Genomic DNA, 12,500 nt, shown 5'->3' with positions numbered 1-12,500 from the left:
TTGAAACGCTTTTGTTTGCAGTGCTGATCCAGCGAAGCCTACCCTGTCACAGACGGAGGAAGTAGCTGTCGCAAGGAAAGTTAACTAAATACTTTCTTATTTATTAATTTAATTTGAGGCGACACCGGTGTGCAAGTCGGTACCAAATTAAGGTCACCTATCTCTTCAGAGCCCCACCCCTGCGAGCCCTCCGCGGCCAGACCAGCCGAGCACACCAAATTATTCAACGTCAGCAGGGTAAAAAAAACAAAAAAAAACATGCTGCACATGATGGCAGCTATAAACAGCACTGGAAAGAAAAAAACGAAAAAACTCTTGCTTGCACTTCAGAAAGTTTTCAACCTCAACAGCAAGGCTTGTTAAGTTCCATATTTGACCAACAGAAAGGGCGGTAGGGGCACACCAGGAAGACTAAGATGAATCATACATCTAGTGATAGAGTATGGGCTTAATAACCTTCAAATGAGCACAGGGGGATCCACGTCTCTATACGTAAAGACTATTTCGCTGATTGGCAATCAGCGAAATCATGTACCGCCTTCAGCTAAACCGCATCAGCCTCTCCTGGATCAATCAACGTATCAGAGGAGAGGAGGGGAGGAGTTGGGGAGAGGTGGGGAGAAGTGGGAGAGGGAAGGAGAGGGGAGGAGAAGAAAGAAGAGAGGAGGGGAAGAGAGGAGAGGAGGGGAGAGGAGAGGGGAGCAGAGGGGAGGAGAAGGAAGAAGAGAGGAGGGGAAGAGAGAAGAGAGGAGGGGAGAGGAGAAATGAATAGAGGAGGGGAAAGCAGAGGAGAGGGGAGGAGAAGGGAGGAGATGATAGAAGGGAGGAGATGATAGAAAGGAGGAGAAAAGAGGAGGGGAGAAGAGAGGAGAGGGGAGGAGTGGGGAGGAGAGGAGAAATGAAGAGAGGAGAGGAGAGGAGAAATGATGAGAGGAGAGGAGAGAGTATAGAGGAACATTGAAGACTGTTGTATTATTAACCAGACCAAGCTGTCCTGAAGTGCATGAAAACCCATTAGGAATTCTGTCGCTCCTACCACTTCTCCTCCTCTATTTCTGAATTCCCCCTAAAGAGAGAGACATGACTCACACTATACTCTCTTTCCTTTGCTCAAGAGAGAGAGAGAGACAGAGAAAGAGAGAGAGAGAGCAGAAAAAAGGCAGGCACAAGCAAGACTTTGTCAAACCTAGTCTCACAGAGAGGCAGTCGCACGGTGAACCAGAGCAGATATTTTCACAAACCACGTCACACAATAATCTCTCAGCTGTCTAGATGGCGGTGTCATTTTTTACAAATCGTACCTACAGCTCCTTTAAATTGCTGTTCCATGACCATAGCTTCTCTATCTTAACAGAATTGTTCAGATATTCCCAAATGCATTTTATTCCGGAATTTCTCAGCCTATTTTCGATTTCAGAGGGGCTCTGGACAAATTGGACCTCCAGCCAATCAGAGCAAGGAAACAAACGGGTGACACGTCAGCGGCAGCCATCCTGGTTGTTTATGAAAAGTTCCCCCACAGCACCGGCTCTTCCTTCTACAGTCCTCGTGTTAAACCCGCCCCCATGTTGGACAACAGCTGTGATTGGCCCAACCCAGGCCAGGTCTACCGGAAATCTGTCGGAAGCCAGACAAATCTGCCAGAGCAAATAAAACATGAGCTCCCTGCAGGTTCGTCTAGTTCCCAGGCATTTTTAATGCCTTCTTTCTCTGGAGCAGTCTGAAGCGACACAGCTGCATCTTGTTTGTGTTGATTGCCGCGCCACATTACATAATGGCTCCATTATTGTCCACCTCAGTTTCACGCGGTTAAATGGAGACATGTAAACAAATGTTAGCTTCTTTTCAGCAATCTATTCAAACTGTTTATTGTGTGGGCAATTAAGCCTGACAAACGCACCTCTTGGTGACGTGTCCTGGTGTCCATTTTAATCGGAATAGTGACAACAGCATAACCTACAACTTCTTACGCTTCTATTTTGACACATATTGTCATCCTCAAATTTTTTAATAGGTTTTTGGTTTGGTCACTCATCATAGAGGAGAGATATTCTTCTACCATGAATATTCATCCTTATTTGTGACTCTTCATGACTATTCATGACTCATTGCTATTGCTCATTTTCTGCTTGTTACCCCTAAGATATATGAATAGACACACAGACTGCCCCACATACACACCCTATGAAAACACACATACAGAAAACAGAGAGAGGCCAATACACACACAGACACATGCACATGAATAAACAAGTGTGTGTGTGTGTGTGTGTGTGTGTGTGTGTGTGTGTGTGTGTGTGTGTGTGTGTGTGTGTGTGTGTGTGTGTGTGTGTGTGCCTGCGATCAGTGATCTCTTTCTATCAATCTATCTTTTGAGCAGATTTAAAGACAATTTAGTTTTAATAAATTACACTAAGTGACAATCTGTATGAGTGTACGAGTCTCCGTCTGTATGCGTGTGACTCTCCGCGTGTGGACGTGCATTAGCCTCTCCGTGCACCCAGCCCATGTCGCGGGTCACACATTCATATTCCTGCACAGACAGCATAATGGTGATGCCTTACCTCCACCAGGTGGGGGGTGGGGTTGAAGCCGCACAGGTTGCACACTTGGCTGTGACACTGGGTGCAGGAGTTGTGGTTGGGCGGGTCTGCGCTCCCGATGTTCAGCTCCGTCTTACACAGCGGGCAGCTCACCCTGGCCCTCTGGGGCTCCGCCGGGGCCGCTGGGACGGCCGCAGGCAGCTGCTGCTGCTGCTGGGGCCCTTTCTGTTGATGCGCCGGCAGCTTCTGCTGGCTCCCTTTCTGAAGGTGTGCAGGCAGCTGTTGATGGCTCTCTTGTTGAGGATGCAGAGGCTGCTGCTGCTGCTGCTGCTGCTTCGGCTGCTGTTGGAGCTTCTGGCTTGGTGTGTGAGGACCGCCCATGATGGGACCGCCCATCTGACCGGGGCCATGCATACCCCCCATCTGACTGGGGCCATGCATACCCCCCATCTGACTGGGGCCATGGGGGGCTCCAGCCTGCGTTGGCGCGTGCGGACCCCCCATTACGGGACCCCCCGTCTGACCGGTCGGTGCGTGAGGGCCGCTCATTACGGGACCCCCCGCCTGACCGGTCGGTGCGTGAGGACCACCCGTCTGGGGACCCCTTATCTGACCAGTCGGTGCATGAGGTCCACCCATTACGGGACCCCCCGTCTGACTGGTCGGTGCGTGGGGGCCCCCGACGTTGGCTGGCTTGGCCCCGGGGGGCCCGTGCTGCCGGCTCTCTGACGTCGCTGCGTTGCTGAACACCACCTTGCCCCGGGCGGGGCCAGGCTGGGTGGAGGCGGCGGGGAGGGGGTCCACGTTGATCAGGGTGCTCGCCTGGTTCAGCAGAGAGGCCCCGAAGCCAAACAGCTTGGTCAGCCCATCCTGGGCGGGGGGCGGGGCCTGGCTCGGGGCCCGGTGGGCCGGGGAGGAGCCGGCGCTCCGGGTGTGCTCCTGGTACCTGGCGCCGGGCTGGTGCATCGGGGAGCCGCGACCCAGGTCGGGCTGGGAGGGGGCCTTGGCTAGCCCGACGAGTGGCACCGCGCCCGGGTGAGGGATCCGGGGGCCCCCCGGCTGGTTGAGTCCACCGGTTGGACCCCCGGCACTTCCTTGCACTCCCGCCCCTTTCTGGGAATAAGGGTCCGACCTCATCCCCTGCTGGGACGGCCCAGTCTGGGGCTGGGGGCCGTGGGGCCCTTGGTGTCTCTGGAGTCCTGGGGAGGCCTGGGGCTGGGGTTTAGGCCCTGCTTGAGAGGAAGGGTACGTCTGGGGCTGGGGCTGGGGCTGGGGGAAGGGTTGAGAGTGAGGCTGGGATTGAGGGTAGGGCTGGGAGTGGCCCTGGGTGTAGGGCTGGTTCTGGCCCTGAGTGTAGGGCTGGTTCTGGCCCTGGGTATAGGGCTGGTTCTGGCCCTGAGTGTAGGGCTGGTTCTGGCCCTGGGTGTAGGGCTGGTTCTGGCCCTGGGTGTAGGGCTGGTTCTGGCCCTGGGTGTAGGGCTGGTTCTGGCCCTGGGTGTAGGGCTGGTTCTGGCCCTTGGTGTAGGGCTGGTTCTGGCCTTGGGTGTAGGGCTGGTTCTGGCCCTGGGTGTAGGGCTGGTTTTGGCCCTGGGTGTATGGCTGGGACTGGGCCTGGGAGTAGGGCTGGGATTGGCCCTGGAAGTGGGACTGGGATTGGGAGTAGGGCTGGGTTTGGCCCTGGGATTGAGAGTAGGGCTGGGGGTGATGCTGAGATTGGCCCTGGGGATGATGCTGAGATTGGCCCTGGGGGTGGGGCTGGCTTTGGCCCTGGGGGTGGGGCTGGCTTTGAGCCTGGGAGTAGGGCTGGCTTTGGGCCTGGGAGTGGGGCTGGCTTTGGGCCTGGGAGTAGGGCTGGTTTTGGCCCTGGGGGTGGGGCTGGCTTTGGGAATAGGCCTGGGAGTGGTGCTGAGACTGGGCCTGAGCGTAGGGCTGGGAGTGATGGGGAGACGGGGCCTGGGAGTAGGGCTGTGCCTGGCCGTACGGGTGAGTCGCCGGCGGCTGATGCGGGGGCTGACTCTGGGCCGGGGCCTTGCTCTGCGCGGCCGGCGGCAGCGGCTGAGCCTGGGCGATGGGTTTGGCCTGGTGGGAGGGAGAGTGGATCTGCTGCTGGCTCTTGGAGCGCGGTGTGGTCATGTCAATACCCAGAGCCCTCTGCATCTGACAGTTCAAACACAACCACTCTTGGACCTAGAGAGAGAGAGACGGATAGAGGGAAGGGGGGGAAAAAGGTTGAATTGTTTTTTCTCATTGTTGTCGAAAGAATGCAGGGCAATGGAAGGCAAGTATAATTGACAATATATATTTTTTTCAATGATGGCTGATGGAAAATTAAATTAAGATAAAATAATCAGAGGTGGGGTGAGTGTAGATGTCTGCTTGCGTGTGAGCGTGTGTGAGCATATGTTTTTGTGTGTTCAGTATGATAGCAGATGGAGGCCAATTCAAACCTAGCTTTCTGAACCGATGGCTCAAACCTCTCCAGAGAGATAGTTTTCTGACAAATGTGCTTATTGTAAGCCGCTTTGGATAAAAGTGACTGCAAAATGCCATAAATGTATTATAAATGTAATGTAATGTAAAGTATTCCTTCTATCATGAGTCACAAGTGCGACAGAGTTGAGAGGATGCGTGGCAATGGTTATGGAAAGTAATATCTTTTTCAATTTGAAGCAGACGATGACGAGAGAAAAAAGTTTAATTAGCCAAAGTAATAGAGAGAGGGGGGGAGAGGGGAAAAGAGAAAGAGAGGGAGAGAAATAGGTGCAAAGAGACCAATGGGTTCATTCCCATTTTACACAACAGCCCTGTAAAAGGAATGCTTCTTGATACGAAATACACGCAAAAAAGCACTTCAACGAGAACATTAAAACACACACACACACACACACACCATCTTAAAGTAACGCACACTCCTCATCCCCTCTCCTTCAGGCTTTCTTTCCCTTCATCCACTCCATTCCATCTCTCTCCCTCTCTCTTTCTCGCTCTCTCTCTCTCTCTCTCTCTCTCTCTCTCTCGCTCTATGATGGAGGACATACCTCCCTCTCTCTCTCTCTCTCTCTCTCTCTCTCTCTCTGTCTCTCTCTCTCTCTGATGTAGGACATACCTCTCTCTCTCTCTCTCTCTCTCTCTCTCTCTCTCTCTCTCTCTCTCTCTCTCTCTCTCTCTCTCTCTCTGTCTATCTGATGGTCCCTCTCTCTCTCTCTCTCTCTCTCTCTCTCTCTCTCTCTCTCTCTCTCTCTCTCTCTCTCTCTCTCTCTCTCTCTCTCTCTCTCTCTCTCTCTCTGTCTATCTGATGGTCCCTCTCTCTCTCTCTCTCTCTCTCTCTCTCTCTCTCTCTCTCTCTCTCTCTCTCTCTCTCTCTCTCTCTCCCTGATGTGGGACATACCGTGTGCGTGTTTGCTCTAATCGTGTCCCGCTGCTCAACATTCTGCTCAGGCAGTCCTACGGTCCTGTTTGTCCCGGGGACGCGTCACGTCACGCAGTCTACACACGTCCAGCACTCACATTAGAGACGTCTGACAGCGAGCATAAACAACTGTCAGAGCGGCCAACCAGCAGTCGTTCCAATTTCCACCACGCCCGTCCCCTTTTCCCAGAATGCAATGCTTCAACCCGGCGGAAACCTCCATCACCGACGCCGACGAACGAGAAAGTCCCTTTAAAATGACCACGAACAGGATGGAAAGATAGTCCCTTTAGAACGTCCACGAACAAGGTGGAACGACACTTCCTTTAAAACAGCCACCAACCACGGGGAACGAGAGTTCCATTAAGACAACCACAAACAGGACGGCAAGATAGTCCCTGTGAAATAAGCCCCAGCAGGAAGGAACGACACGTCCTTTTAAAATAACCCCGAAACAAGATGGAACGATAGTCCCTTTTAAAATAACCCCTAACCGTACAAAAAGACCATGGCCGCGGAAGAAAAAGGCTGTAAAAACGGATACGTTATATCAGTCCGGTCTCCTTAGCTTGAACAGATCCCGCCCGCTGCCGAACGAAACTGCTCCGCTGTCTGGCGTATATCAAGCTTGACAGAATTACTGATGCTGCATTCTGTTTAGTCAGCTCCTGTAGCAATCATCTATCTTTCTCTGGCTCCCTCCATCTCTGCTCTCCACCCCTCGTCCTCTTCCTCTCTCTGTCCACATCCTTCCCTCTCTTCGTCTCTCTCCCTCTCCCTCGCTCTCTCTCCCTCTCTCTCACGCGCATTCCAACTCTCTCTCTTATCACTGGAAGATTCCCTTTGTACTCCTCCTTTTTGTCCTCCCACCATTTCTCTCGTTTTATCCTTTTGCACTTTTAATTAATTTTTCTTATCTTATCTGCTTCATTGTATAAATACATATTTGTCTTTCTCTCTCTCCCTCTCTCTCTCTCTCTCTACCCCCCCCCCCCCCCCCCCCCCCCCCCCCCCCCCCTCTTGGTCTCATTCTCTCGCCCTCCCCTCTGTCTCTTTCCTCTCTCTCTGATCTCACACAGCTCCGCTCCACTTTTACCATAATTACTGCTGATAAATATAGTGGAGGGGGACGAGAGACAGAGAGAGAGAGAGTGAAAGAGTGAGAGAGAGAGAGAGAGAGAGAGAGAGAGAGAGAGAGAGAGAGAGAGAGAGAGAGAGAGAGAGAGAGAGAGAGAGAGAGAGAGAGGGAGAGAGTGAGAGAGAGAGAGAGAGAGAGAGAGAGAGAGAGAGAGAGAGAGAGAGAGAGAGAGAGAGAGAGAGAGAGAGAGAGAGAGAGAGAGAGAGAGAGAGAGAGAGAGAGAGAGAGAGAGAGAGAGAGAGAGAGAGAGAGAGAGGGAGAGAGAGAGAGAGAGAGAGAGAGAGAGAGGGAGAGAGAGAGAGAGAGAGAAAGTGAGAGAGAGAGAGAGAGAGAGAGAGAGAGAGAGAGAGAGAGAGGGAGAGAGAGAGAGAGAGAGAGAGAGAGAGAGAGAGAGAGAGAGAGAGAGAGAGAGAGAGAGAGAGAGAGAGAGAGAGAGAGAGAAAGAGAGAGAGAGAGAAAGAGAGAGAGAGAGAGAGAGAGAGAGAAAGAGAGAGAGTGAGTGAGAGAGAGAGCGAGAGAGATTGGCCAAAGCAAGCTGGATTGGGGATAAAAGAGAGAGGTGTGGACAAGCAGGAGTGTAAGAGGAAGAGGGAAAGAGAGGAGCGAGGCTGTCTATAATTAGGCAATTTTCTTCTTTTAGAACACAGAGCACATGATCTTCTCGTTCAGCACATTTCTCCACCAACATTGTTCATTGGTCTTTCACAGCATCTCGCTCACACACTATAGGAGACGACCTCAGCTGCTAAATATGCTAAATGCAGATATAACTGCATGCCCATAGGTCAGATACTTTAGGGAAATTAATAGATGCAAATCTTCTGCCTGCTAGAAACACACCATCTGTCTGAATACAGTCCCCTATTTATCTTGGCTAGAAAAACTAAAAAGTCAGCAGAATGATTATTTTTCCAACTTGCCAACTTCCGCTTCTGATGTAATCCAGAGAAGAAGAAACCAACTAATTTATTGGGGTTACATCATCCAAAAGCAATAAAGTTAGGCATATTCTTGTTGTTTATACAAGAACATGCATAACTTTCTTGCTTTTGAAACAACATGAGTCAATTCATATCTCTAGAACCACTCAAGTAAGGGTTGTGGTGATGTACATTAACATAAAAAAAATAAACTACTTTTTGATAAATAAGCTACTAATATTATTACAATTAGGGCATTTAGCAGACGCTTTTATCCAGTGCGACTTACATCGGTAAATACACACATTATCACACCGATGGCAGAGTCAACCATGCAAGGCGACAGAAAGCTCGTCAGGAGCAGTTAGGGTTATGTGTCTGGCTCAGGGACACATCAACACTCCCTTTCTGGAGGAGCTGGGGATCGAAGTAGCAACCGTTCGGTTACAAGACAACTGCTCTAACTCCTGAGCTAGTCAACCTAACTTCTGCTTTAAAGTGCAAATGCTCATGGCGGAAGTGGCTTTTGATTACCCTGTAAATGGAGCATAATCCTGTATTTATTTTTCATGTGTACCCAGGAAGTGAATGAGAACACTAACAAGACTGTTTCATAATTTCATTCACATGAAAAGGCATTTATAGGAGGTGCATTTGCCTAATTTGATATAGTTTATAAATAATAAGCCTATTTAACTGGCCTTATTTCATCCCGAGCTCACTTCAAATGAATACACTAAATAGCCTTTTCCCAAGCATATGGGTGTGGATACAGAACAATTTTATTACATTGTAATGAAATTGAGTACAAATCTGCAAGGCCTTCTACGTGCCATCCATTCTCTGTGTCTACTGAAGTCATTTAGCCGTTCCTGCTTGAAATGATGCGTCATAAATCCTATCACGTCTCATAAATATACATAGCATAGGCAGCTTTCGCCCTAGCACTGCCTAAAGAGTGTACCACACATACTGCAGCACGCAAACACTTTCCCTCTGTCTCTAGGTTTTGGCCTCATCGCTGGTCAGTGATTTTGACTGCGATCAATAACCCATAATTGATGGTCCTTAATCAAAATCTACCTCAGCACTTTGATCCAATTCACTCACCTGAACTGTTTCTGTGTATATGTGTGTGTATGTCTTTGTGTTTGTGTGTGTGTGTGTGTGTGTGTGTGTGTGTGTGTGTGTGTGTGTGTGTGTGTGTGTGTGTGTGTGTGTGTGTGTGTGTGTGTGTGTGTGTGTGTGTGTGTGTGTGTGTGTGTGTGTGTGTGTGTGTGTGTGTGTGTGTGTCTATGTGTGTGTGTTATCCTCCCATCCTAGATCAATATTAGCTCTGAATTGAGAGGGAATGGACAGGCAGACATCCAGATTCACTCTCGAGATTAAACAATTAAACGAGGTCAACATTGAAAAAAAATATGAAAAAATGCAGGCCTACTGTAGGTCATGTGAACAGGGAGTCCCCAATACCACGGTGTCAATCTGCCTTCTACAGTACGATATACAGTACCTCTCTCTCTCTCTCTTCCGTATCCTATCAGTGTAACTTTCAATTCACTTATATCATCAATAAATGTTGAAATAGTAATAAATATATAACGAAAATGTACAGCGAAATAACAGACAGGTGTCGGATTCAATGACCATGTCAATAACAAAAATGTTCTGATACCTTGTTCTGATGTATTGTGAGACTGACACCAAATACAGGGCACACTCTTCAGAGATTTAAGTGTATTCACCGGATTTTGTTAAAAACTCTGTTCTTAAATTCAAAGGATAAATCCATCTGACATCCTATTATTTCCATGCTGTGATATTACCGGGGAACATGTGGTGAAGTGAAGCAGTTAGAATACACCCGCTACTCCATATCCATCTGCTTAACCGTCTCTTTCAATGAACTGAGGCTGTTTGGCTCCTTGAGTCAGTACAGTGTTCAATCAATAATATAGCCTTAAACACTTTGTCATCGTAATTAAACGACTACGATGTACTCATCCCAGGTCCTGTTTTAGCGTTTTGCGTAGTATTTCACTTTGCTCAGTCGTCAAACGGAGACATTGCTGCAATATTTACCACAGGGTTTGATAGGAGAGTGTGTCTCTGTAGAATCACCCATCAGCATCAGATATTAGTCAAATTCCCATTTGACAACGACTCAGGGGTCCTGTGTCAGAATCACTTCTTAGCACATTTTGCAATGCCTCTATGTCGAGAAATCAGTCATTTAGTGAGCGGATGCACACATTTTTGCCGGGCCAGCAGCCTCGTTAACACAGAATGCACCTCAACTCTTCGGGCTTCTACAGAGCTCCTGGTAGTCTCTGTGTACCCGGCAGCTGGCTGCCCAGATCTGGCCGATGCATCTAGGTTTAAACATTCTATTCTCAGCCAGAGCTTCATACCGAGTTTTTTACTAAAGTATTGGCTACAACTCTGTAGCCCCCTCCCCCCCCCCGAGGCTTTCGGGATCAAAATCCAGCACCGAAAAACGATGATTCATTTATTAAATTTATAAATGTACAATTTACCGAATGTTCTCTCCTGATATTAGGAGGGGTTAGCGAAACGCATTCTGGGTAACGTAGGGAAATAGCACACTGGAGCAGATCGTGGCAAGCCTGAAGGGACAGCCAGTGAAAAATTGCAAATATTGATAAAGAACAATATTACACGTTGCAGAAGAATAGGACCTGTGGTGCTTTATGCATCCCCAATGTAGATATTGATGTCAATGTGTTTCAGGCTGTATTATTGATTTCTCTGGGATGGTTCTCCATGGTTAAGGCATTGTTGTTAGAATAAGTGTTAAATATCCCTATAATCCGACAGCAATCCCTGAGTATTTGGCCAGTCAGAATGGTCTCCCAGACCGTCCACTCTGCCGTCAACAAAAAGAAAGATATCCCGTTCCCACTTTATCCAATCGGGAGAGAGTACTCGCAGTAGGAATTCAGTGTTGACTGACAACGGCGGAACAGATGAAGCTAATGATTTAAGCACTGCCAGGAATGGCTTACACAACATAAAAAGGGGACAACGGCTGAAGTAAAATACAAGGAAAAAAAGATGGCATGAAAGAGAGACAGGAGTCATGCAAGACCCGCATTTATGGTGATATTGGGAGGAGGAAGGGGATTGCTAACTGCAAAATAGACAGGAACGAAGCAGAACATCGCCTGCCGCGCATTTAAAGCTGCAAGGTTTGAATTGAGTGGCAGACTTGGCCGAAGTGAAATGAAATATACATAAGTATATTTTATTTGTGTATTATATAATTCCATGAAAAATAAGAATTTCCCAGAACGGACCAACGGAGAGGCCAACATATTTTCTTTTGCTCATATACTCTATCTTACTTGCAAGCCAAGACCTGTGGTTCTACAGACTAAATAACTAAAAACAATTGATAAATCAATCAAGGAATCCCATCACTTGCACTATACTGCACCTTTAAATACACTGTTTGACAAATGATGTTTATGCTGCCACTTTCTGTTTGTGCCAATGGCACACTCGCACTAACTATCCATCTATATGCCCGGTTTGTCTGAAAGCCAGTCTCAATCTGTCTGCTCTGTCCTCTTGTTCCTCCCTCTTCTCATCTCTCCATCGTTCTGACTCTGTGTCTGTCTGTCTGTCGGTCTGTTTTTCTGTACGTCTATGGGCCCTCATACAGAGAGAGAGAGAGAGTTAAGTTAGTAGTTACATTTTACTTTTTAAATCGTCGGTTTTGTATTTTGTCTGTGTGTGCATGCGTGTGTGGAGATATCCAGAGAACCATAGATGAGCACTGAGACTCCAGCCAGGCTAGGGCTGGCAACATCAGGCCAACAGACACACAAACATTCTACACACCAGTGGCACAATTATTTGTTAGGTATTATTATTAGTTTAGCAAACAACAATGACTACAGTTGTGCAGCTGAGCTTCGGTATTCATGTGAGTCAACACTGATATACTGGCCGGCTTAAAGCATATTGGCAGCATGCGCTCTTAATCTACTGCTTCGTGAGGCTCAAAGCGCTGAGTGTGTGTGGGGAGGAAAGCGCAATTGTGCTCAGCTTTGAATCACGTGACCAGGGCAACAATGCCCCCTAGTGACTCAGCTAAGTGACACATTTCCAAGTATGCTACCGTTTCCCGCATTTAGCCAACGCTGGGACCATATCATCATCTCACTACATAAACAACACGCAATTCAATTATGTGTCCCAAAAATAATATTTTTGAACAAAGAAATATATCTGGGTTGGCTTAAGGATGCGTCATCAACCAGTAGGTAAAATGCACTGCATTGCCGTTGCGTAGTCTGGACTCGGAGCCATCTTCAACATGAGTGCCAACTTGTTGAGGGAGAGGTTGTTGTTGTAATAGCTTTCTTGGGGTTATAGAAGAAATTTGGCACCGCTTATCATTAGTCTTTTGGGGGTGAGGGGACCACAAACACACACACACATACACTCACACACACACAAACACA

At 48.4% G+C, this 12,500-nt stretch overlaps 1 protein-coding gene across 1 annotated transcript in view; it reads right to left on the bottom strand.

Moving 5' to 3' along the window:
* The window catches only part of bsna (bassoon presynaptic cytomatrix protein a), a 60,289-nt gene that overhangs the window by 37,208 nt on the left and 10,581 nt on the right, over window positions 1-12,500 (bottom strand). The window contains exon 2 of the mRNA XM_030361553.1: window positions 2,565-4,730. Coding sequence (XP_030217413.1) covers window positions 2,565-4,730 — 2,166 coding nt within the window. The remainder of the gene's footprint in view (window positions 1-2,564; window positions 4,731-12,500) is intronic.

The sequence above is a fragment of the Gadus morhua genome, chromosome 7, assembly GCF_902167405.1.
Source record: "Gadus morhua chromosome 7, gadMor3.0, whole genome shotgun sequence".
In the NCBI taxonomy this organism is placed as follows: Eukaryota; Metazoa; Chordata; class Actinopteri; order Gadiformes; family Gadidae; genus Gadus; species Gadus morhua.
This window is presented reverse-complemented; position numbering and strand designations above follow the sequence as displayed.